Source organism: Phoca vitulina, unplaced genomic scaffold (assembly GCF_004348235.1).
Source record: "Phoca vitulina isolate PV1807 unplaced genomic scaffold, GSC_HSeal_1.0 scaffold1, whole genome shotgun sequence".
Lineage (NCBI taxonomy): Eukaryota > Metazoa > Chordata > Mammalia > Carnivora > Phocidae > Phoca > Phoca vitulina.
In genome coordinates this window covers 8,072,888-8,100,107 of record NW_022589704.1, presented here as the reverse complement: position 1 = coordinate 8,100,107, position 27,220 = coordinate 8,072,888, and the positions used below count along the sequence as shown (strand labels likewise).

General features: G+C 39.8%; 1 protein-coding gene across 3 annotated transcripts in view; it reads left to right on the top strand.

Annotated features, from left to right (window-relative positions):
• The window catches only part of DIS3L2 (DIS3 like 3'-5' exoribonuclease 2), a 346,894-nt gene that overhangs the window by 29,860 nt on the left and 289,814 nt on the right, over positions 1–27,220 (top strand). For all 3 annotated transcript variants that reach the window (XM_032399177.1, XM_032399039.1, XM_032399109.1), the window contains exons 2-3: positions 23,720–23,869; positions 24,402–24,559. In XM_032399177.1, the coding sequence (XP_032255068.1) occupies positions 23,818–23,869; positions 24,402–24,559 (210 nt within the window). In that variant the 5' untranslated portion in view covers positions 23,720–23,817. The remainder of the gene's footprint in view (positions 1–23,719; positions 23,870–24,401; positions 24,560–27,220) is intronic.

Sequence of the window (27,220 nt, the reverse complement as noted above, 5' to 3'; positions counted from 1 at the left end):
TTTTAGAGGGAGGGTGTACGTGCGAGTGTGGGGAGGGGCAGAGGAAGAGGGAGAGAAGCAAACTGCCCCCTGAGCAGGGAGCCCGACCTGGGGCCTGATCTCACAACCCCAAAATCATGACCCGAGCTGAAATCAAGAGTTGGATGCCCAACCAACCAACTGAGCCACCCAGGGACCTCTTAGTTATTACAGTTCTTTTCATTTCCATGTAAATTTTAAGATAAGCTTGTCTTCATCTACAAGAAACCTTGGAATCTGATAGGAGTTGTGTTGAATTTCAAGGTAAATTTGGGTCATAGTCTACTTAGTATTGATATCTTGCCACTTTAGGTGAAATGTAGGAATTTTACCACCATTTAGGCCCCTTTATCCTCCCTACTTTATAATTAGTTGTCTTAAATATCTCCTTTACATACATTGAGAACCGTACCAGACACTATTATACTTTTGCTTTTAACCATCTAATGTAATCAGGGAGAAAGTCTAGTGCATTTACCTATGAAGTTACCTGCCAACATTAGTTACTTTTTACTTCTGAAAGTTCTATTTAATTCTTTTAAAATTTGTCTTTTAGTAAGCTATTACTTGTGTTTATTTTATCTTGTATTTCTTTATACACATTATAGTTTTAAAATGTTATATATTTGTCATTTTTATGACCTAAAATTATTTTGCACCACATTTTGCTATTTTTTTTTCTGACTCTCAAACATGATGGCTCTCTTCCTCCAGCTCTCTTCCTCATGTGTCTTGTAAGCATTTATCAGGCTTTTTGAGTGTGGGAATATTCTGAAGTGGATAGTTCTGAGAGGATTTTTTGGTTCAGCCAGTGCCTTGGGATACTACCAACCTAGGCTCACTTTAAGTTAGGGTGTGTGCTTGGGGTTAGCGCAGCTACACTGCACTCTGGCAAGCCCATGTTTATGGATCTCTGGGGGAAACTCACCTGTGTTCCCAGCTGGAGCCCACATCAACACACACACACTCCCCCTTCCTTCCTTCTTTCCTTCCTTCCTTCCTTCCTTCCTTCCTTCCCTCCCTCCCTCCCTCCCTCCCTCTTAATATTTTATTTATTTGACAGAGAGAACAAGCAGGGGGAGCAACAGGCAGAGGGAGAGGGAGGCGGAGGGAGAAGCATGCTCCGCACTGAGTAGGGAGCCCGATGCGGGACTCGATCCCAGGACCCTGGGATCATGACCTAAGCCAAAGGCAGACGCTTAACCGACTGAGCCACCCAGGCGCCCCATCATACACACACATTGCTTGATGTTTTTCTTCACTGTATGTGCATTTTTTTTTCTAGCCTACCTTTTCACTGAGTTGATGGCCCTTTAAGGGTCTTGATTTTTTTTTGCAGAAGGCTAACTTCTGCGTCTCTACTCTACATTTCATATGATCAAAGCCTTATCTCCTGGCCCCCCTGCAGCTTTATTTTTTTAATTCTTTTTTAAAAAAAGTATTTATTTGAGAGAGAGAGAGAGAACTCACAAGCGGTGAGGAAGGGCAGAGGGAGAAGCAGACTCTGCTGAGCAGAGAGCCCGATGCGGGGCTCGATCCTAAGACCCCAAGATCATGACCTGAGCAGAAGGCAGACGCTTAACCGACTGAGCCACCCAGGCATTTCTACCCCCTGCAGCTTTAAACTACAAGCCTCTTGGCACAGAATCCAGGATGTGCTCCCAGGCTCTCTGTAGCCTCAGCTTCCATGTATTCTGGTTTCTAGCTCTCACTCGAATTTTAGCTCCTGGGGATTTTCTTTTCTCTCTTGAGAACTCAACTATGCTCTCCAGAAGTTGGTAATATTTTATTTAGCAGTTGTAGTAATTTGCTATCAGAAGGTTTTTCAGAAAAATGACTCCACTGTATTACCAGAAATAGAAGTTTCTGACACATCATTAGATTAGACACACCACTAGATCATAGATTATTGGGTTAGGGACCCACTCCTGGTTCTTTCAGAACTGGTCACCTGGGGCAGAAATTGCTTGCTTGTCTCTCAGGAGGGGCTGTGGATGTGACCCTTGTTCTTAAAAGGAAGGAGTACGAGCACGCTTAGCCCTCCTGTCATGTCTGCCAAGGAAGTAGAGAGGCTCAAGAACAGGGGGAATGTTCAGCTCTGTCAAGTGCTACAGCAAGGTCAAGTAAGATCAAGACTGAACATTGAGAGTAGGATTTCACAATCCCGAAATGTTTGCCAGAGCAGTCTCCAGGGAATGGAGGGGGAAGAAGCCTATTGTGTTTTTTAATCTCTGGGAGGATGGTCCTTGGTCTAGGCAATTTCCATTTTTTTTCTCAGAAAGAATGACTTGCTGTTTATCAGTATGTGGCTGTTTATTTTATTTTCTTTCATTTTAATTCTTTATGAGTTCCAACCCTGCCTTAGGTACATTAAGTCTCACAGAAACTGGACTTAGCCATAGTGTAGGACTTGTCTAGTGTATGGGCGTATCCTTAAAGCTTTCTTTTATATCTCCTTAAATGAGGTAGTCAGAACACACAATTGAAAAGGTAAGAGTTGAGCTGGTGTAGTAAAGCAAGAGAAAGAAGATATGAGGTATTGCCACTTTTTATGTGAAGTTTCTGTTATGTGGAGTTTTTAAAAATTATGAACAATTTCAAATGTACAAAAACTAGAAAGCGTAGTTTATCAACCCCAATTTACCCATTTCCCCAAATCAAGTATTTTTTGCACATTTGCCTCATTCCTCCCTTTTTTATTTCTCTTTGTCTTGCTGAAATATTTTAAAGAAGTCCCTGACATCATTTACTGTACACTATGCAGGGATGAAAATTGTCACAATGACATGATCATACCTAATACAAAACTGACAGTTCTTTGGTATTGTCTACTATACTGAGAGTAGTAGTGAGGCCTTTTTAAAATAACTTCTTTGAACATGCTGAGATTATTTCTCCTTTGTTGTCATTGCACTTGTCATACCCTCTGCCAAGAAGGCTCTACTCTGAGACTTTCACCTGTGGACTTCTCATCATTTGGATTTTAGCTCCAGTATTATCTCCTCAATCGAGGCTTTTCCTGATCACCACAACTAAAGTAGTGTCCTCTTTTCCTCATCCTGTTTGTCACTATCTCATCACTCTGTTTTACTGCCTTGTTGTCTGTTTACTTGTTTGTCTTCTCGGCCCCCTAGATTGTAAGTACCATGAAAGTAGGGACCTTGTTGGTCATGTTGTGCCCAGAGCTGAAGAGCATATAATGCTACATGTAGTAATGAAGCACATGTTCAGAGACAAGTCAGCTATTGGAATAATAGGAAAAGATTCCAAAATTTTCTTAATATTTTTATAACCATTATCTCTTCCTACAACTGATTCTCGTTCCAGACTTTTCTCAAGAGCTTTAACCAACAGCTGTGTTTGCAAAAAAGTGCTGGGTTGTTGTCCCTTTCAGGACATTTAATCTTTTAAATCCTCAAAATATTTTGTAAAATATAAGTGAGTAAAGTCACTGCTGACCTGTTGAGAGGCAGTATTTTTACTGACATAACTCTCATTTGAGATCACTTTATTTGAGCTTGCAGCTAATAAATCTGTTTTGGCCCATATGAAACAGGATGGAATGATCTTGTAGCCCACATACCCTTTAACTGATTATTTGAGTTTCTGTTATTTAGTACATAATTCGTATAACATGTTAGGGGGTGTTTTTTAGTTGTTATATTATCAATTGTTGTGAATGTTCTTTAGCATGAGAAAAAAGTATAATTCAATAAACAGATATGATCTTATAATTAAAGACTTGGATTCTTTTTGAAAACACGTAATTTCGGACCTCTAGAAGAGATGCAAGAATGGTACAAAGAATTACTCTGTCCTCTTCACCAGATTCTTCAGCATTAACATTTTACCACATTTACTTTAATATCCTTTCCCACTTCCCTTTTTTCTTTTTGAGCTGAGAGTGAGTTGCAGACACAGCCATTCTCTTTTATGACCATTGTGCAGGGATCAAATAAGGAAATTATCATTGATACAATGCCATTAGCTAATCTATAGATCTTATTCAAATATCTTCAAGTTTCCTAATCATGTCCTTTATAGAGGAGACAAAAATCCTGATCACAAGTGCATGGAGTTGTCATGTGTCTTTGGTATCCTTTAATCTGGAAGAGTCTTTCCTTTCATGAATAATATTTTTGAAGATTATAGGCCAGTTATTTGTAGAAGTCCCTCAATTTGGGTTTTACTGGTGTTTCAGATGTGACATGTTTTTCTTTCTTTTTTTTTTTTAATTTTATTTATTTGAGAGAGAGAATGAGATAGAGCATGAGAGGGTCAGAGGGAGAAGCAGACTCCCTGCTGAGCAGGGAGCCCAATGCGGGACTCGATCCCGGGACTCCAGGATCATGACCTGAGCCGAAGGCAGTTGCTTAACCAACTGAGCCACCCAGGCGCCCCTTGACATATTTTTCTTAATGTATCTCATCAGGAGGCATATGATACTGATTTGTCCCATTACCGGTGTTTATTACTTTGATCAGCTGGTTAAGTTGGTTGTCTAGATATCTCCACTGTCAAGATACGCTTTTCCTCTTTATATTTAATAACTATCTTTGAAGATAGTTTGAGGTGATTTAATATTCTTTTACTCCTCAAACTTTCACCCACTGGTTTAGCATCCATTGATGAATCTGAATGAATTAGGATGATGATGATTGCCAGTGGTAATTTTTTAATTCCATCATTTTTTCTGCATTTATTGTAATGTTGGGATTCTGATATAAGAAGAGCTTCCCCTTTTATTTATTTGTTTTTATCAGCATGAACTCATGGATTTTTATTTTATTTAATGGGTTATAAGCCATTATGTAAACTTTTTGATAGTTACATTGTCATATATTTGGCCAGTAGGAGCCTTTTCAGCTGGCTCCTGTGAACTCTTGACATGGCCCCATTAGTTTTGGGTGTGTCCTTACTTTCTGGAACAAGAAGATATCCTATCTAGGCCAGGGCTTGGCAAACTTTTTCTGTAAGTGGCCAGATAGTAAATATTTTTGGCTTTGAGGGCTAAACAGTCTCCCGCAACTAGTTAAGCCCACCCTCACAGCAGGAAAGCAGCCATAGGCAATTTGTAAATGAATGAGCATGGCTATGTTCTGATAAAACTTTATTTACAAAGACAGGTGCCTGACTGAATTTGGCCTTTGGGCTGTAGTTTGCCAACCCCTCTTCTAGGCTCTTACTGTACCTACCCCCACTCCAGTCTCAGAATTGGCCATTTTTCTAAGGATCTGTGATTCCTTTTAGCAGTGAATGGTATTGAGAAACTGAGAGCTGGGGTCATTGCTCCTGGGATACTATTCATTTTAGGCCCTCTTAGAAGACAGAGCTAGATAACTTAAGAATATATACATGTGGGACGCCTGGGTGGCTCAGTCAGTTAAGCATCTGCCTTCAGCTCAGGTCATGATCCCAGCATTCTGGGATCGAGTCCCACATTGGGCTCCTTGCTCCGCAGGGAGCCTACTTCTCCTGCTGCCTGCCGCTCCCCCTGCCGCTCCCCCTGCTCTCTCTCTCTCTGACAAATAAAATAAAATATTTTATTTTATTTTTTAAAGATTTTATTCATTTATTTGACAGAGAGAGACACAGCGAGAGAGGGAACACAAGCAGAGGGAGTGGGAGAGGGAGAAGCAGGCCTCCCGCGGAGCACGGGGCTTGATCCCGGGACCCTGGGATCATGACCTGAACCGAAGGCGGACGCTTAACAACTGAGCCACCCAGGCGTCCCATAAATAAAATATTTTTAAAAAAGAATATATACATGTATATACTTGTATACATTTGTGTGTATTTCTGTGTTTATCTCTATATATTATAAACCATTGGTTATAGTGATACTTCCAATTCCATTTCAATACCAAAGGGTTTCTTCTAACCCTTCTACTTTCTGTCTTTCTTTTTTAAAGATTTTATTTATTTATTTGACAGAGAGACACAGCGAGAGAGGGAACACAAGCAGGGGGAGTGGGAGAGGAACCCTATGTGGGGCTCGATCCCAGGACCCTGGGATCATGACCCGAGCCAAAGGCAGACACTTAACGACTGAGCCACCCACGCGCCCCACCTTTCTACTTTCTATATTTGTAATATTTTTCTCCAACATTGACAAACCTGACTCCTTTTATCCACAGTATATTTATTTACTTGTCGAATCCTAGAATATACAGAAAGTAGTTTTAGAGTTAACGCATACCTCTGTGAAAAACTAACTTATTAATTAGAAATTAATTTGAAAAAAAATTTTAAAGATTTTTATTTATTTGAGAGAGAGCGAAAGCGAGAGAGATCACAGAGGGAGAGGGAAAGGGAGAAGCAGACTTGCTGCTAAACAGAGAGCCTGATGTGGGGCTCGATCCCAGGACCCTGAGATCATGACCTGAGCCAAAGGCAGAAGCTCAACCGACTGAGGCACCCAGATGCCCTTAATTTTCTTTAATTTAAAAAAATTTTTTAAGATTTTATTTTATTTTATTTTTTTTAAAGATTTTATTTATTTATGTGAGAGAGAGAGCACATGAGGGGGGAGGGCCAGAGGGAGAAGCAGACTCCCCGCTGAGCAGGGAGCCCGATGCGGGACTCGATCCTGGGACTCCAGGATCATGACCCAAGCTGAAGGCAGTTGCTTAACCAACTGAGCCACCCAGGCGCCCTATTTTATTTTTTTAAGCAATCTCTACACCCAACACGTGGCTTGAACTCCCATCCCCGAGATCAAGATTCCCATGTTCCACGGACTGAGCCAGCCAGGTGCCCTAATTAGAGTTTAATTTTTGTTTATACTTCTTATTTGTCTTTAACCTAAGGGTTTAGTTAAATACTGTTACCCAAGAGTTACTTGGGTTAATTCTCCCCTCATTCCTTTGGTATGTTGTGTTTCTCATTTTAAATATAGTTAGGATCATTTCTTCTTGTTTACATTGTATTTTGGGCTATATCTCCCATTCTTATTTTGTGTTGATTTTTTTCAGTATGTGGAACATGAATGTGGTTTCAAAAGTCAGAACATACAAAAAGGTATATGCAGTAAAGTGTTACTCCACATTCATTTCTTTCGCCCAGTTTTCACCTGCTTCCTTTTCATCCTGCTCCCACCTACCACCGCCCCCCCCCCCCACCGTAGGTAACCATTCTCACTAGTTCTAAGTTACTGTTCTGCGTGTCTTTTCACACAAATGAGCATATGGGTGTGTGTGTGATTCTTATTTTTTTCTTTGTTACATAAAAGGAAGCATGCCACATGGATAATCTGTCCCGTAATTAATTCACAAGCTCTGGAGTTGATCAAAGTAGAACGCTTCTGTGTGGTGAAGTGAGTGGCCTCAGCTGAATCAACTTTCTGGCTTGCAAGAAGGAACTTTTTTTTTTTTTTTAAAGATTTTATTTATTTATTTGAGACAGAGAGAATGAGAGAGAGCGAGTACATGAGAGGGGGGAGGGTCAGAGGGAGAAGCAGACTCCCTGCTGAGCAGGGAGCCCGATGCGGGACTCGATCCAGGGACTCCAGGATCATGACCTGAGCCGAAGGCAGTCGCTTAACCAACTGAGCCACCCAGGCGCCCAGCAAGAAGGAACTTTTATCAGGTTATGGTGAAGCTGAGCCAAGAACAAGAAACTAGGCTCAATCAGGCAATCTGCGTTGGGTTAAAAAGACAATAAATACTTTGGTAAAAGAGATCTTGGTGATATCATTCTGTCTCTTGATACTGCTCCAACTTAGATTGTTGTTCTCCATGTCCTCTATGCCTGATGCACAATTGCCCTCCTGGGGTCTTCTTTTTCTTTTGATTGTCTTGGAAATTACTTATGTATTATGTTTCCTCCTCATTATATCCTCTTTCTTGTTTTACTATGTCATTTTAGTCAAGCATATACTTTAGTACCTTCATAAGAAAGAATACATGAAATTTTTTTAGATCTATAATTCTGAAAATGTCTTTATTCTCCTACTCTACTTGATTACTAGTTTGCATATAGAATTTCCGGTTAGAAGTAATTTTCCTTAAATTGTTTTTGCTTCTTTATTGAGGTATAATTTATTTAAATGAAATATTTCTCATGCTTAACATTCATTGAAGATCCAGGTTTTGTTCTGCTATCGTTTCCTTTTATCCCAAAGAACTTCCTTTTGTGTTACTTGTAGTGATGTTCTGCTGGTAATGGATTTTCTTGGTTCTCCTTTAATCTGAAAAATGTCTTTATTTTGCTTTCATTCCTGACGGATATTTTTACTGGATATAGAATTCTGGGTTGATAGTTTTTCTTTTTAACCCTTTAAAGATGTTCCACTGTCTTCTGGATGCCTTGAAAGAGAATGATAGGAAATGATAAGAAATCTAATGCTGTTGAAATTGTTCCCCTCTATGTAGTATAGCATTTTCCTCTGGCTGCTTTAGATTTTTTCTTTTCTTTGGTTTTCAGCAGTTTGATTATGAGTCTGGATCTAGTTTTCTTTGAATTTTTCCTCTTTGGGGTTCATTGAGCTTCTTGAATTTATATATTTGTCTTTCTTCAAGTCTAGGATGTTTTGGTCAATATTTATTTTACTTCTTTGGCTCATTCTTTCTTTTCTGGGATTCCAATTATTCATATGTTTGATTTTTTTTTGACAAAATAAACCTTAAGTCCATAAGGCTCTGTTCACCTTTTTTTTCAATCTTTTTTTCCTCTTTTTCAGAGTATGTTATTTGTATTGATAAAGTTTAAGCTCACTGACTATTCTTATATCTCTATTTGCTATTAAGCTCATCCACAGAATTTTTTATTTCAGATATTATATTTTTCTATTTTAAGATTTCCAATTTTATTTTATTTATTTTTTATAATTTAGTTTTATTAACATATAGTGTAATATTTGTTTCAGGGGTACAGGTCTGTGATTCATCAGTCTTACACAATTCACAGCACTCACCATAGCACATACACTGCCCAATGTCCATCACCCAGCCACCCCATCCCTCTCACCCCCCTCCAGTCCAGCAACCTTCAGTTTGTTTCCTGAGATTAAGAGTCTCTTATGGTTTGTCTCCCTCTCTGGTTTTGTCTTGTTTCATTTTTTCCTCTCTTCCCCTATGATCCTCTGCCTTGTTTCTCAAATTCCACATATCAGATCATATGATAATTGTCTTTCTCTGATTAACTTATTTTGCTTAGCATAATACCCTCTAGTTCCATCCACGTTGTTGCAAATGGCAAGATTTCATTTTTTTGATGGCTGCATAATATTCCATGGTGTATATATACCACATCTTTATCCGTTCATCTGTTGATGGACATCTAGGCTCTTTCCGTAGTTTGGCTATTGTGGACATTGCTGCTATAAACATTGGGGTGCACGTGCCCCTTCGGATCACTACATTTGTATCTTTGGGGTAAATACCCAGTAGTGCAATTGCTGGGTCATAGGGTAGCTCTATTTTCAACTTTTTTTGTTTTTAAAGATTTTATTTATTTATTTGAAAGAGAATGAGAGAGAGAGCATGAGAGGGGAGGAGGGTCAGAGGGAGAAGCAGACTCCCTGTTAAGCAGGGAGCCCGATGCGGGACTCGATCCCAGGATTCCAGGATCATGACCTGAGCTAAAGGCAGTCGCCCAACCAACTGAGCCACCCAGGCACCCTATTTTCAACTTTTTGAGGAACCTCCATACTGTTTCCCAGAGTGGCTGCACCAGCTTGCATTCCCACCAACAATGTAGGAGGTTCCCCTTTCTCTGTATCCTTGCCAACATCTGTCGTTTCCTGACTTGTTAATTTTAGCCATTTTGACTGGTGTGAGGTGGTATCTCATTGTGGTTTTGATTTGTATTTCCCTGATGTCAAGTGATGTTGAGCACTTTTTCATGTCTGTTGGCCATTTGGATGTCGTCTTTGGAGAAATGTCTGTTCATGTCTTCTGCCCATTTCTTGATTGGATTATTTGTTCTTTGGGTGTTGAGTTTGATAAGTTCTTTATAGATTTTGGATACTAGCCCTTTATCTGATATGTAATTTGCAAATATCTTCTCCCATTCTGTCAGTTGTCTTTTGCTTTTGCTGTTTCCTTTGCTGTGCAAAAGCTTTTTATCTTGATGAAGTCCCAATAGTTCATTTTTGCCCTTGCTTCCCTTGTCTTTGGTGATGTGTCTAGGAAGAAGTTGCTGCAGCTGAGGTCGAAGAAGTTGCTGCCTCTGTTCTCCTCAAGGATTTTGTTGGATTCCTGTCTCACATTTAGGTCTTTCATCCATTTTGAGTCTATTTTTGTGTGTGGTGTAAGGAAATGATCCAGTTTCATTCTTCTGCATGTGGCTGTCCAATTTTCCCACCACCATTTGTTGAAGAGACTGTCTTTTTTCCATTGGACATTCTTTCCTGCTTTGTCGAAGATTAGTTGACCATAGAGTTGAGGGTCCATTACTGGGCTCTCTATTCTGTTCCATGGATCTATGTGTCTGTTTTTGTGCCAGTACCATACTGTCTTGATGATTACAGCTTTGTAATAGAGCCTGAAGTCCGGAATTGTGATGCCACAAGTTTTGCTTTTCTTTTTCAACGTTCCTCTGGCTATTCGGGGTCTTTCTGGTTCCATACAAATTTTAGGATTATTTGTTCCATTTCTTTGAAAAAAGTTGATGGTATTTTAAAAAAAATTTTTATTGTTATGTTAATGACCATACATTACATCATTAGTTTTTTATGTAGTGTTCCATGATTCATTGTTTGTGCATAACACCCAGTGCTCCATGCAGAACGTGCCCTCTTTAATACCCATCACCAGGCTAACCCATCCTCCCAGCCCCCTCCCCTCTAGAACCCTCAGTTTGTTTTTCAGAGTCAAGTTGATGGTATTTTGATAGGGATTGCATTAAATGTGTAGATTGCTCTAGGTGGCATAGACATTTTCACAGTATTTGTTCTTCCAGTCCATGAGCATGGAACATTTTTTCATTTCTTTGTGTCTTCCTCAATTTCTTTCATGAGTATTCTATAGTTTTCTGAGTACAGATTTTTTGCCTCTTTGGTTAGATTTATTCCTAGGTATCTTATGGTTTTGGGAGCAGTTGTAAATGGGATCGACTCCTTAATTTCTCTTTCTTCTGTCTTGTTGTTGTTGTATAGAAATGCCACTGATTTCTGTGCATTGATTTTATATCCTGCTACTTTACTGAATTCCTGTATGAGTTCTAGCAGTTTTGGGGTGGAGTCTTTTGGGTTTTCCACATAAAGTATCATATCATCTGCAAGGAGTGAGAATTTGACTTCTTCTTTGCTGATGCTGATGCCTTTTATTTCTTTTTGTTGTCTAATTGCTGAGGCTAGGACTTCTATACTATGTTGAACAGCAGTGGTGATAGTGGACATCCCTGCTGTGTTCCTGACCTTAGGGGAAAAGCTCTCAGTTTTTCCCCATTGAGAATGATATTTGCTGTGGGTTTTTCATAGATGGCTTTTATGATATTGAGGTATGTACCCTCTATCCCCACACTGTGAAGAGTTTTAATCAAGAAAGGATGCTGTACTTTGTCAAATGCTTTTTCTGCATTTATTGAGAGGATCATATGGTTCTTGTTCTTTTTTTTATTAATGTATTGTATCACATTGATTGATTTGTGGATGTTGAACCAGCCTTGCATCCCAGGAATAAATCCCACTTGGTTGTGGTGAATAATCCTTTTAATGTACTGTTGGATCCTATTGGCTAGTATTTTGGTGAAAATTTTTGCATCCATGTTCATCAGGGATATTGGTCTGAAATTCTCCTTTTTGATGGAGTCTTTGTCTGGTTTTGGAATCAAGGTAATGCCTCATAAAATGAGTTTGGAAGTTTTCAAGATTTCCATTTTTAAAGGAAATTTTTATTTCTCTGTTGAGATTTTCTCTCTCTTCAGTCATTCAAGTGTCTTTTCCTTTCCTTCAATGAGCATAGTTATCATAACTGGTTTAAAGTTTAAAGTCCTTATCTGATAATTTTAACCTCTGAGTCATTTTAAGGTTGATATCTATTAATTTTTTTCACTTTAGAATGGGTCAAATTTTCCGGGTTCTTCGTATGTCAAATAATTTTGGGTTGCACCTTGGATATAGTTAATCTGAATTCTGTTAAATTCCACTGAAGAATGTTGATTTTTTAAAAATTTCATTGGCAATTAGCCTCAAGCCACATTAGGCTCAGACTGTAAGTCTTGTCTCCCATAGGTTCACATTTCAGTTCAATTTTTTAAGGCTTTATGATGTTCTGTTGGGTCTTTCCTACATATCTACGGTGTTAAGAGGTCAGCCCGAGACTTGTACAGTGTTGATAAGAATTAGGGGAATCCCTTCTTCAGCTCTCCTATTCTAGATTGCCCTTGGCAGCCAGCCGTTTTGCCCTCCTTCTGGCCAGTCTGTAGGATTTCTCTTGAAGTTTCAGCTGCCTGTACTGCCCACTCCTTTGACTATGGCCTGTCCTTAGGGCAAAGCTGTGCCCCCCTCCAAAACCCCCAAACCAGAAAACCAAAAACCAGACACACGAAACTCACTTCTGTGCCAGTTGTGTCTCTAGATTTCTCCTCCTCCCAATCTGTTTCTTTTGTTTACTCTTCAGAGTCTTCACGTAGTTCTGTACTGTTCTTTTCTTTTCTTTCTTTCTCTTACCCCCCATCCCCCGAGTTTGTAGTTGTTAACTCAGTTTGTTTTTAAGTCATTTTTCAGGCTTTGATGCCAAGCTTGGGCTTTCCCATCTTATCATTTTCATTAGGAATTCACCTAGTGTGATACTGAAAAAACCTTTAGTAAGAGATGAGACCTGAAAAATAGGTATGTTAAGAGTTCTCTAGAGAAACAGAACAAATAGGATATAGATATAGGAAGATATTTATTATAGGGATTGGTTCATGCAATCAGGGAAGCTGAGAAGTTCCACAATCTGCTGTCTGCAAGCTGAAGACCCTGGAAAGGTAGTAATGTAATTCATTCTGAGTCTGAAGATCTAAGAATCAGGGGAACCAATGATGTAGCTTTCAGTCCAGTCTGAGGGTCTGAGAACTGAGAGTGCTGAGAACAGGAGAAGATCCATGTCCCAGCTCAAGTGATCAGACGGGAGGGGCCAAATTCTTCTTTCCTTGTCCTTTTTGTTTTATTCAGGCCCTCAACAGATTGGATGGTACATACCCACATTGAGGAGAGTGGACTGGTCTACTGAGTCCACCAATTCTAATGCTAATTTCATCCAGAAACCTCACAGACACAAACATACCCTGAAATAACGTTTAGCTAAATATCTGGAGACTCTGTGATCCAGTCATGTTGACATAAAATTAACCATTACAGTAGGTTAGATTACAGAGTTGCAGTGAGGAACCCTGAAAGGTTTTGAAAAAGCCCTTGATAAGATACCTCCTGTGTGAAATATGGATTGAAGAAAAAAATTAGTGGTTGAGAGACCTGTTAAGAAATTGTTGTAATCTTTAGGCTATTCTGTTGCAACAGCCTGATTTCAGACAGTGCTGATCAAGTTGGAAAGGAGAGAATCTATTTAGGACACATTTTGAAGATAGAAGCAATGGAATTTGGTATAGAGTCTTATTAATGGAGGGAACAATATTAGATGACTACTGTTTGCTGCCTAGGGATGATAATGATGTCATTAATCCAGATGCAGTAAGTATGCGGCTGGAAAATCTGGTTTGAGGAGAATAATAACTTGAATTAGAAACATGTTACATTCAAAGTGCTTGCCAATATTAATGAGCAGGAAGTTGGAAAGTTAAAGAAGAGCTTCAGAGAGCAGGGCTGGAGGTATACACAGAGAAGTGACATGAGGCTTAAGAATAGGATCTTGGAGAGGCTGGGTGGCTCAGTTGGTTAAGCATCTGACTCTTGGCTTCAGCTCAGGTCATGATCTCACAGTCGTGGGATCGAGCCCTGCGTCAGGCTCTGTTCTCAGCATGGAGTCTGCTTCATTTCTTTTTCCCTCTCCCTCCCGCTCATTCTCTCTCTCTCAAATATATAAATAAATAAATCTTAAAAAAAAAAAAGAAAAGAATAGGATCTTGCAAATGGCAGAAACTTAAGAGGTAAGTGAAAGAGGAGGAGTCAGCAAGAAAATTTGAGAATTGCAGAGAGAGTTGGAGGAGCCAGGAGACTGTGGTGTTCTGAAGGGTCAAGGGATTTTGTAGTCCAAGGATATGGTCAGTGGCATCCTGTTCTAGAGGGTCTAGGAAAAATTAACTGAGAGTATGCTATTGTTTTAGTAATGAAGATTTTCCTCTTTAGGAATACGGAAAGCCCTATTTCATTGTGGAGATGAGAACAAAAGTTATATTCCAAGGAGGATTGAAGACTATGTCATGGGGAAATAGAGTTATGAGTCTAGACCACATTTTTAAACTTTGGCAGAGATGGGAGTGACAGAAATGGAATGGTAGCTGGTAGCTTGAATTGAACAGGAGGAGAGCAGGGGGTCATTAGCTAGGTTGTATGCTTTTGGGGAGGCAACTATGGAGAGACTAATGGGTGTGGTAAAGTTCTAGAGTAGATAGATAAAAATAAGGGTGAAGAACACAAATTGAGAGGTTAGGTGGTAAATATGTAGGGACCTTTTTTTTTTAAGATTTATTTATTTATTTTAGAGAGAGTGAGTGTGTCAGCAGGGGGAGGGGCAGAAGGAGAGGGCAAGAGAGAGAATCTCAAGCATACTCTGTGCTAAGCAAGGAGCCTGACGCAGGGCTTGCTCCCACGACTCTGAGGTCATGACCTGAGCTGAAACCAAGAGTCAGATGCTTAACCGACCGAGCCACCCAGGCACCCCTGTAGGGACCTTTCTAACTTTCTTTTTTTAAAAAATTATTTTTAATTTAAATTCAATTAGCCAGCATATTACAGGAAAGGAGGAGAGGATAAATGAAATTATGGGGAATTTTTTTCTGAGAGAAGACTGAGTCATATAGGAGGGAGTTGGGAATTTAAGGTTTTGACTGAAAATGAGAGAGTTAAGAGTGAGGTTGGCACTTCCAATTATGGCATAGAAGATAGTTGGAAACCAGTCTTTCTTCTGACAACAGTTAGAAAAGCTGGCTTATACCCATCACCAAAAAAAATCTGTTGAAGGTATTTGAGAGGTAATAAGAGAGTGAGTATCTAGGAAGAATAAAGGTTTAAGGAAATAAGGCTAGTATTTAGGGTTGTCTCCTATGGATGCTTACTAGTTTTTAGAGGGATCAGCTGAAAGACTGAGAAGCTGAAAAAATGAGCAGTGTACCTGATATTATCTTAGGGCTAGAGAGAGAGAGATTGGAATTTAGGTCCTGCTAATGTGGGGAGTGTGTGGTCCTGGTGAACCACTGTTATTTGGGATTGGGATCCTGAAGGGCTACAATCTACAAGTAAGGTTGAAGTGGATGTAGATAGGCCCTCACAGAAACTGTATCTCTACTTTGAATGCATTTAAACACTGAAAGCAGATTGAGGTAATTTATTATGTTTGTCTCAGGTGCTTGGCAGAAGCAAATGAAAGTCCTGTTTGGAACATGGTAACATTATGCTAAGCCTCAAATTATCACTATAGAAATCTTGGAAATATAAACTCTAGTTCATAATAAAAAAATCAGGCACAAATGATCAAACAACATGAACAAAATCAAATAGAAGCAACAGAAGATAGTATTAGATCCATCTGGGCCTCTGTTATTGGAGTTTTCAGGAGCAACTTTAATATAGCTATGCTTACCTTGTTCATAGAGACAAAGGACAAGATTTACCATTTTTAGCAGAGAACTGGAAACTTTTAAAAGAAAAAAATGGAAAATCTAGACTTGAAAGCATAATAACTGAAATTAGGGACTTAATGGGTGAGTTTGATGGAAGATTAGAGCTGATAATTAGTGAAGTGGAAGAATCACTGAAGAGATTGAGGAAGACATAGAGACACTGAAAGGTCAAAAGTGTGTAATTAAAGTTCCATACAAAGTGTTTAGAGAGAATGGGGCAGAAGGGTTATGGGACAAGATTGGCTGAAGACTTTTCATAACTGATGAAAGCTATCAAATAATAGTATTATTGCTTACACCAAGCAGGATTAAAAAAAATCCATACCTTGGTATATTGTAGTAAATTGGTAGAAAACCAAGGATGAAGAGAAAAATTTCAAAAGCTGCTGTAGATGGGGAAAGGGAACAGTACACTTACAAAGAATAAAAAATTAGATTAACGACTGACTTTTCAACAGAAACATTGAAGGCCAGAAGACAATGGAGTATCTTCAAATTACTGAGAGAAAATAACTGACAATCTAGAATTCTAAAACCTGTAAAAATTTCCTATGAGAATAAAGATGAAATTCAAATGTTTCAGTCTTGACAGGAACTCTTTAAAATGCTCAAAAGACACATGTGGCTTGTGGCTACCATACAGGACAGCGCAGATGTCGGAAATTTCCATAATTTCAGAAAGGACAACACTACTATATGTACTAAGAAAATCACAAGGGTATTTTGAGCAACATTCTGCCTCAAAAAGGGAAACTTTAGATGAAATTGATAAATTTCTTTCTAGATGCAAATTACTAAAACAAGAAATTTAAAAATCCAAATTATTTTATATGTTAAAACATTTTTTTTTCTTATGATGTCTTTTTCTGCCTTTGGTATTGGGAAACTATCCTTGTGGAATGAGTTGGGAAATATTTTCTCTGTTTTCTGGAAGAGTTTTTGAGGGATTATTATTATTTTTTCTTTCAATGTTTGGTAGAATTTACCTTAGCTTTCTTTATTAGAAGATTTAAAATTACTAATATAATTTTCTTGTTATGTATCTATTTAAATTTTCTATTTTTTCTTTTTTTTTTTTTTTTTTTTTAAAGATTTTATTTATTTATTTGAGACAGAGAGAATGAGAGAGAGAGAGAGAGCACATGAAAGGGGTGAGGGTCATAGGGAGAAGCAGGCTCCCCGCCGAGCAGGGAGCCCGATGCGGGACTCGATCCAGGGACTCCAGGATCATGACCTGAGCCGAAGGCAGTCGCTTAACCAACTGAGCCACCCAGGCGCCCAATTTTCTATTTTTTCTTAAGTCAGCTTCAGTAATTTGTGTCTTTCTAGGAATTTGTCCATTTCATCTCAGTTATCTCGTTGGCCTAAAAGTTGTTTATTGTATTCCCTTATAATTCTTTTCTGTAAGGTTAGGAAAGAGGTGCCCTCTTTCACTCCTGTTCTGTGGTCACCTTCTGGAGGTAGAATGGACCCCTTCCCAATTAGTAGGATGTATATTGATTGCACCCTATATAACAGGAGAATTTGAGAGAGAACTTATTAATCACCTAAGAGACTCCTTGGCAGAGTAAGGTGGGTACAGGCATGTCTGGCCTGGCTTGAGTGAGGCAGAAGGAGTGGGTTAGTTCTTTATAATGGCTAGGGGACTGGAGAGAAGTTCCTATGTGCAGACTGGGGATTTGTGAAATTCGAATTTCCCACTGGGGCCAAAGGTTGGGGGGCATATGGACTGTCTTATCAAGCTGTACAGATGGATCAAAGGGGAAAAGGGAGGTAAGGCTTAAAATAGGTTGGTAGTCAAACATTGAAAAATGGAGCCAGGCTCTTTATCACAAGTTTTTAAATTGGATTTTTAAAAAATAATTTTACTTCATATTTCTTTTCTTCCTTTTTTTATATTGGATCATCTTATTGATCATTTTTGTTTTCAGGTTTATTGATTCTTTTTATGCCAACTCAGATCTGCTATTGAACTCTTCTAGTGAATTTTTCATTATAGTTCTGTCTTTCAACTTGGAATGTACTTTTTTTTTTTTTTAAAGATTTTGTTTATTTATTTGACAGAGAGAGACACAGCGAGAGAGGGAACACAAGCAGGGGAGTGGGAGAGGGAGAAGCAGACTCTCCCCTGCCGAGCAGGGAGCCCTATGCGGGGCTTGATCCCAGGACCCTGAGATCATGATCTGAGCCGAAGGCAGATGCTTAATGACTGAGCCACCCAGGCGCCCTGGAATGTACTTTTTTAAAACAATAATTTCTGTCTATTGATATTCTCTTTTCTTTTTTAAATTTTCTTTTTATTATTTTGTAAAAAATCATTTATTTATTTGAGGGACAGGGTGCACGTTTGTTGAAACCTGGACATTTTTGATAATATATTTGGCATTCTGATTCCTTTTCCCCTGGAGCTGGTTGTTCTTTTTGTTTGTGTAGTGACTTGTCTGGACTTATTCTTTGGAGTCTGTTTCTCCCACAGTGTGTGGATGCCGATGTCTCTGCTAGTTCTTCCTTTCTTGTTTTTATTTTTAAGTCTAACTTTCTTGTAGTTGCCCTTGGGTCAGCATATCTTAATGGTCAGCCTATGATTCTCAGAGGCTGTGTTTAAACTCTGAAATAGTGAGGCCCCCATCCTCTGTCAGTGGTTCTCATGAGACTTGGGGGAATGCATTCAAGTTCAGACAATTTACACGTCAGCCCAGGCTTTTGCTTTCTGCATTTGCAAGGCTCACATTTATCCAGGGATGAGTAGCTCTTTAGGGCCTTCTCATTTCTTTCCTGCATGTTTAAAGTCCTGTGCATGCACATAGCAGGAAAAAGTAGATTCTTGTCAAGGCCCACTTTGGTTGTCTCATTTCTAATTCTCCCTGTTAAATTTCTGGTTGATTTCCTGATTTGTAGCTTGCCCTAACTAGTATTGCAGATTCAGGCTAGTTGTGATATTGGCCTTCTAATTTTTTTTTGTGCCTGGAATCATTATTGTTTTTGAAAATGCCCCTGGGCATGGAATTCTTCTTGCTGTGTTCCAAAGAAATTTAGCTCCTTCTGGTAAGTGGAGCTGCCAGTCTTCACAGCTTGCTCTGCCCTGGTGGGACTTTCATACCAAGGGATTGGGAGCGTGTGTGGGATGGTGGGAACTCCAGGTTAAGCCACCACACACTTCCTTTGTTCTTAACAAGATTCAGTAGATTTTCTTGAGTAAACACTTCTCAATTTTTTGTATGTCTTTGGTCAATATCCTGATTCTTAAATAGTTGGTTTTGATAATTTTAACCAGTTTTATTGTTATTTTTGTTCTAGGGGATAATATTTATCATATTCCTTATTCAACCATTCTGGGCATCATTTCCCGTCTTCTCTCTTCCTCTATCTCTTTCTCTGTCTTTCTCATACATACACACACACATTTTTTCTTTTTTTAGAGAGCATGTGTGTGTGTGTGAGTATGTGCGGTGGGTGGTGGGGGAGGGGGAGAGGAAGAGAGAGAATCTTAAGCAGACTCCATGGCCAGTGCAGAACCCGACTTGGGGCTTGATCTCACCACCCTGAGATCGAGACCTGAGCCAAAATCAAGAGTCAGGCGCTTAACCGACTGAGCTACCCAGGCACCCCTCTGCCTCCCTCGTTTTTTTTTAAAGATTTAATTTATTTATTTGACAGAGAGTGGGAAAGAGAGAGCGAGAGAAAGCACAAGCAGGGGGAGCAGCAGAGGGAGAGGGAGAAGCAGATTCCCCACTGAGCAGGGACCCCAAGAACATGACCTGAGCTGAAGGCAGACGCCCAACCGACTGAGCCACCCGGGCGCCCCTGTCTCCCTCATTTTTAAACATTTAAATTTTACTCAAACTGAATTTTATTTTAGAACGTGTTATAAAGTACACTGTATTGGCCGTTTGGTTAAGTAGTGTCTTAATACAACTTGTTGACTATTTCATGTGTTTCTCAATTATTTGTAGTATAAATTGTTTATTTCTTTAATTTCAGTGAGGTTTATTTTAAACTTTTTAAAAATTTATTCCATCAATAGTGTGTTCTTTCATTTGTTTTTACCATGTCTTGCTTTCGATTGGCTCCATCTTAGCTTCTGAATAGGCTCAACCTTTTCTCTTTTTAAACTTTTCTTTTGATTTTTTTTTTTTTTTAAGATTTTATTTATTTATTTGACAGAGAGAGACACAGCGAGAGCAGGAACACAAGCAGGGGGAGTGGGAGAGGGAGAAGCAGGCTTCCCGCAGAGCAGGGAGCCCGATGCGGGGCTCGATCCCAGGACCCTGGGATCATGACCTGAGCCGAAGGCAGACGCTTAATGACTGAGCCACCCAGGCGCCCTTTTCTTTTGATTTTATCGCCTTGGGTTTTCTTTACTGCCCAGGTTCATAAATTTCATCTGCTCTTGCTTCTTGTCAGGGCTGAGATATAGGGTAAGGCAAGTGAGATGCCTAGGGCATAAACATTTCAGGAGTCTCTCTCAAAGTCCTGCAAGTGCAGGGTGCAGGGTTGGTACTTGCATGGTTCTGCTTTTAAGAATTTTGCATCCTAGGTGCCTGGCTCGCCTCACACTAGTCCTGGCCCTGCTTAAATTTCTCATAGTGGATATTCGTTGTAAGCTGTTGCTATTTCTGTTCCAAATAGGCTTCCTTTGTTCAAATTTTGAGCAACTGCTCTGCGCTATGCATTGTGCTAGGTTTGGGGAGTATAAAGGGTCTCAAGACACCACTTCTTTCACCTAGATTATTTCTTCAGATTTACTCCTTCTCAAGTCTAGTGCCTTTCCCCCCATTCTGCTTCATTCCTGCCTTTTTGTACCATGGGACACTGTTAATCATTACTGCCTGTTCATCCTAACCCCAGCCCAACTCTTCAAAATATACAGCTATTTCCATGATAAGACACCCTCTCAAGGAACCAGTACATCAGTGTCCCTCATTCTGAAAGCTGATGGGGATTAGAAATTGACTTGTCCTTTCAGTGTGTTAAGGTAGGGGGGCCCAGGATTTCTCTTGGGTTAATGAGCCTTTAGACCCATGTTGCTGGGAAGGTTGCTTGTTCATTCATCTTCTGCTTTGTATCTTCTCTGTTTGGAATCTTTCCATCTCCTTCCAGTACTTTGATACCCAAAGGCAAGCTGATTCTCTGCCTAGCTATTTGGCTGACTCTTGCCAACTTTGTTTCCTGGGTCCTGTGTTCTTTTCCTGTTCTTTGCTGACTTGTTTTTAGTGTAATTTCTCTGAATGACCCTGCTCTGCTTAGGTGTTCTCACTGCTTATTCATGAAAATAAACTCATCTACTCATTTAAGGAGTGAATAATGAACACATATTCCACCCCAGGTACTATGGGAGTCACTGGGGTTATAACAATGAACCCAACCAAATGTTCCTTGTCCTCCTGAGCTAGAGAGACAAGTTAGGTATGAATCACATCAACTGGGGGGTATTTGCTGTGAAGGAAAGTTAGAGATGCAGCTGATCTTGAGACATTTGAGTTGAGATCCTGGTCTTCGTTTCACTTAACTGGCAGGCAGTTTTGAGCTCTTGCCTGCATCAGGACTTGATACAAAGCACCCATTTTCAATTCTGGCTTTTGTTTTTGTATCGTCTTTTTCCTGCTGCAGCTTGCCCCCAACCCTTCACCTTACCCAAGGCTGCCATGAATACAAATTACAATACAGTCTTACTCAGTAGTGGTTGTCAAGCATGATCATTAACTCATTCTCCTTTGGAAGTTATTTTCTCCCTTGTTTTCTTAACATTTGACTGTGTTGGTTCTTTTCCTACATCTTTGTTAGCTTCTTTGTTATATTTTCTACTTCTTCTTTGCATTTCCTAAAAGTTGCCCTAACCCAGATTTTGTCCTGGGCCCCTTCTGTATCAGTTTAGCCTTTCTTGGCAGTCTTGTCCATTCTAGAAAATTCTGGGTTACCATTTTTATGCAAATGGATGGCTAATTTATCTAAGTTATGCTCTAGTTTCCAAGTATTTGGGTTAGAGGTACACACAGAGGCACATTTCCATGTGTACAGGTGTATGTAGAGGTGTATGTTCACGTAAAGACAGGGAACACCCTAAGTGGAATTCATTATCTTTAACTCAGTGATGTCATAATCTCCCAGTCTCCTTGCTTGAAATCTCGAACATTTCCCACCTTCTTGCTCTCGAGATTCCAGATCTGCCTGGCTGCCAAGTTGGGGCCAGTTTGTCCTGTGTAATAATACCATGTCATGGGTTTCTTCTTTTCAGTGTGTGCTTGTTCAGCTCTAGTTTAGGCCTTCCTTTCTTTCTCCCTGTCTGTTCTGGTTCTTTCCTAAGGTGCAGCTGCCGCTTTCTCAATTCCAGATGACTCTGAATCCTGTGCCAGGTTCATTTTTCCTGAAACACAATTCTGATCTGTTGTTCTTCTCTTCTGCTCATTCATGCTTCAGAAATTCCCTACTGCCTTTGAAAAACGGGCTGGTTTTCTAGACCTTCCAACTTGTTTTATTTTCCTTGCCACTGCCTCCCTTCATACTGGACTCTCTCCAAATGGAATTAATGTTGTAAGAACCTGCCTGTGTTTTTCTGTTTGTGTCTCTACTTTTGTTTCCTTTGCCAGCAGCATTCTTTTCTCACATTCTCAATTCTTCCTTCACATCTTTCCTGAAGTTCTCTCAGATTTCCTGACCCAGAGATACTTTCTTCCATCATAAGTACATTTACCCATACTTAAAAAAATCGAGTGCTATCACTTCCCAACTTGTATTGTTATTTCAACATGATTTTTATAACTCTAATTAGCTTTTGTGTTCTTCATTGTGCCTAGTATAGTACATTGTCCAAGTATTTGTTGAATTAATAAGTGGATGAATGCCTTCTGAATTCAACGATCAGAGAGTCTGGCCTCCTCCTCTGTGTGCCCTTCCCATTACCTCGTTGTTTATCTAAGACCATCTGTTTCTCTCCCTTCTTGCATTTTTTTTTTTTTTTTACTTTATCCCTGAATCTCTTTGTATATTGCTAAGTGGCCTATTACCCTTTGTCTTTGTAGCTTCTCTTTTCCTGAGTTAGTATTAATTTCACTTTAAAGAAAAATGATGTCATTTCAGTGAAGGATGTGTGTGGGAAATTTGAAGGAAATGGAAGCTAGTGTTGAGAATGACATCTTGATCCATTTTATGGGAAAGAAGCCTGCCCACCAGGATTTTGGAAATTTGCAAGTATAGGCTTGAATCCCTGGGCTGGTGGCCAGCTGAGAGTAGAAAGTAGAAGTTGTGTTGATGTGTTCAGTATCCAGGTGGAAGGCCGGGGGCCAGCTCCAGGGCCCTGGATTCCAGTCTACTGATCCAGGCAGCTGCCGTATATTCCTTAGAAGCAGCTGCCTTGAGCTTGTGGACAGATGATTGGTTTGAAGTGATGTCAGGTAAGAGTAGGGAAATAGATGTCTAACTGCAGTGTTGCCATTTTTTGAAAGCTAGTGAACCACCTGGGGTTCCCTGCATAGTTTTGGATATCCGGTTGTGGCAGTGAATTAGGTTTTGTTGATGGATTGCAAAGGAATTAATTTACTTGGTTTCATAGATGAACGTCATTTGTCTGACATGAAACTTAGTAAGTGCTGCATCTTTTGAGTCCTACTTTAGTACCTATTTCATTATAGCCTTGAGATTCCAGATCTTTATACCTTTTTTCAAAATTCTATTCCCTCCCGCTCTTATCCATTTCGAAGCCGAATGGAACTGCAGAACTCTTTCATCCCCGCCTCATTGCCCTGTTTGTGGAGGTTTTTAGTTGAAGTGGCCCAGACAAACAGGCTAGCGATACCTTGAAAAGAAACTGAGGACAGATGGTGTGCTTGTCTAACTGCCTAGGAGAAAGTGACCCTGGGACCCAGGAGGCCCCCCCCACCCCTCTGATGTTTTTATCACGCGCGTCCTACATTTCTGAGAGCACAGAGGAGGTTACAGGTTAACTGCTCGTCAGTCACTTGTCTCTCTTTGGTTCCAGCTAGTGACGACTGAGCTACACAAGGCAGGAGGAACTCTGAGCTGAGCAGTGGAGGCCCCCTCTGGATCTGGAGAGAAGAGGCGACCTTGGAACCAGTAATGAGCCATCCTGACTGCAGGCTGAACCTCCGGCCCCTGGGGACCCCCAGAGGTAGCAAAAGGAAAATGGAGTCTATTCTAGCAACTGGAGACCTGAAATGAAGTCATGGTGGAATGGAGGCGCAGGGCAGATCTTAGGGCTGAGGGGCACTATAGTTCTTTTGGTGACCTGTTATTCTTCCATGTTATTTATTCTAGAATTAAGTGTGGTTTCTTGTTGTCTTAATGTATTGTTATATTGAGTACAGCTGTTTGGTTTCCTCCAGAAAAGAGACAATCTTTTAGTAATTCCTATTTTAAAAAGTTTGTGTCTATAAGCAGCAAAGCATATTGAACCCATTATTCAGATTATGTTCTGTGCATGTTGTGGTGCTGATTTAAAACTTAAGTCTCATCTCTGTACATTTTATTCATGTTTCCTTACTCATTCTTTCCTTTTTGTGACTATTTGAAATCATTATCCGAGCATTTCATTCTTTTATTAGTCTTTCTACATTAAAAAAAAAAAAGGTAAAATGTCTCCAGTTTAAAAATACAGAGATGTTTGGTTGAGGAAAGAGTTGATTGCTGCCTCATGTTTCTAGGTGTGTCCTCTGTGGTTGGCCCACATGGTGTTGGTGCTTCGCCAGGTGACAAAAAGTCAAAGAACAAGTCCATACGAGGGAAGAAAAAGAGCATATTTGAAACCTACATGTCCAAGGAGGATGTCTCAGACGGCTTGAAGAGAGGAACACTTATCCAGGTGCTTAAAACATAAGAGGTGGCTATTCCTTGACTATGTGGAATCAGAAGTAATCTATTGCTCATTAAACTGTTTATTGTTCTATATTGTGTGCTTGAGGGACATGGTGTGAGAGCAGGCACAGGGCTTCCCACTTCTACACCTACAGTGCAGTTCGGGGTGGTAAGCGGCACAAGACAGACAGACCAAGTGCTCTGAGATTTGAGAGGAAGGAGCCATTACTTAAAGTTAGGGTTGTCTAGGAGTTTTTTGTTTTTTTTTTTGTCTAGGAATGTTTTATTGGAAGGGATATATTTGGACCAGGCCATGAATTGGCACAGTTGGAACAAGTGAAGGTAAGAGAAAGAGCTTTACAGACGGAGAGACCAGTGTGCGCTACTAAGACAGAAGTGGGCAATAGGGTTTGGCTGTAAGGAGCATTGAGAGTTCAGTTTGCCTGGAGCACGTGGACGCTAAATGATAGAGACTAGGCTTGAAAAGGAACCACTAAACAGCACCAGACAATATTTGTTGAATGCTTTATAGTTTACAGAATACTTTTACAAGCTAGGTCAGTGGTTTGGCTCAGCAAAAGTTTGTTGAGCATCTACTGTGAGCCGGGAACAGTTCATGGTTGGGAGTGTGGTGCCTGGATGCTCTCGAGACGAAGGCGGATGGGACCAGTTTTCTGTTCTTTGAGCTCCCAGCCCAGTGCGGGCAGGCAGTCATGTGAATGGATGATTTGGGGATAAACAGTAAGTGCTCAAATAAAAGTGTTAGCAGGCTGTATGGGAGGGTGGTGGGGGGAACTGGGAGCCCGGAGGAGGTGACTTCTTGGTGGCTATTGAAGGACGACTAGTTGGGCCCTATTACATGAGTGATATGTGTGTGAGAAGGAGGTAGAGAGTTGTAGCACCGATGAAAACGTGACTTGTGAAACAGTGTGGAGTAAGGCAGCTTTGGTCTCCTTAGGCATGAAATATGAGGCAGGAAGTAGGTGATGATGAGATGGAGAGTGAGATAGGGGCACATATTCTTTGAATTAAGTGTATTTTATAATTATTGGATTGGATTTAGAGGCATTGCCATGTTACCTGGCTCACTTGAAAATGTTGGTTGTGTTCCGTTCTGAACACATTCTCTCATTTCTCTCATTCTGAGAGCCCAGCTTCTATATTTGTTTTGGCTTAAGATCCAGCCAGTGAACAGATACTGTCATCTTCTTTTCCTTTTTAATCACCTTTTTGTATTTACCTGTGGTCAGGTGCACATATGATTAATGTAGATTCTTTTTTTTGTTTGATTGTAACTTTTGACCCCCTTCATTTACCCTCTGCCTTTGCCCTGTATCCCCGCCTCCTCTGGCAACCACCAGTCTATCTCTGAGGGTTTTTTTATTTTGTTTTTTAAGATTCCACATATAAGAGACCCCACAGTATTTGTCTTTCTCTGTTTGACCTGTTTCACATAGCATAATGTCTTTGAGGTCCATCCATGTGGTCACAAATGGCAAGATATCATCCTTTTTTTTTTTTTTTGCTGAGTAATATTCCATTTTGTGTGTGTGTGTGTGTGTGTGTGTGTGTGTATGTGTATGTATACCACAATTTCTTTATCCATTCCTCTTTCAGTGGACATTTAGGTTGTTTTCATAACTTGTCTATTATAAATAATGATGCAGTGAACATGGGGTACTCATGTCTTTTTGCATTAGTGTTTTTATTGACTCTTGAATGGAAAACTTTTTAACAAACGAGTTGATCTTTCTGATTTTAGAGGTACCATTAGCCCCCCCCCCTTTTTTTTTTAACTTCTCTTGGATTTCTTTGACGAGGCCTCTCTTAGGACAGTTGAAGCTGCATTTGGACATTTGTCCCTTCATTAATCCGTTCATTTGCTCTTTATCCTTCAATCCACTTACTGAGCTCCATTTTATCTACAAGTTTCTTGGCCTTCATCTTGTTTCATGTATGAGGACCCTTTGTGCTTTTCCCATTTTCATTTCCTGCCACTCTCCTTCAGGTACATGCTGCTCTAGTCACCCTGATCTTTAAGACCTTTCCTGTAAAAACTCTGCTCTTTGCTTTTTCATGACTCTGTACACACTGTTCCTAGTGCTTGGAATGTTTTCTCCCATTATCTTGATGTAATTGTGCTTGAACTTTAAGTCCCTACCTAAATGTTACCCCTTTGAGAAGCCTTATTTTAATTCTCCAATCAGAATTGGCCATGACTATTTTCTTGAATCTGACTTCGTTGTTTATCCTTTATTCTAAACTTATTACCATTTCTTAGTATTTATGTTTCCTCAAATAGACCATTCACTTTCTTGTGGGGAGGGTTGTATCTTATTCCCACAAATTAGCCCAGTGTGTGACATTTGATTGATATGTAATAAGTTTATATTGAATAAATATTTATTTACTGAGTGAATAAAGGATCAGGGTACTGTCTTTTGAAGAAGGGTGAGGGAAACTCTGTTGTAACTTGGAAGAAAAATTGCTTATAATTTTGGTTATAGAATTTATAGAGATAGGATGAGGAAAATATTCTGGAATGATACAGTTTTTGCTCCTTCCTATTAATTTCTACTTTTGAAGCAACTCTTTGCTGGTATTAAAACAAAACAAAAAGTTGATCAATATAACAACTCTCTTTCCCAGGAGTTTGTAAGTGATTCCT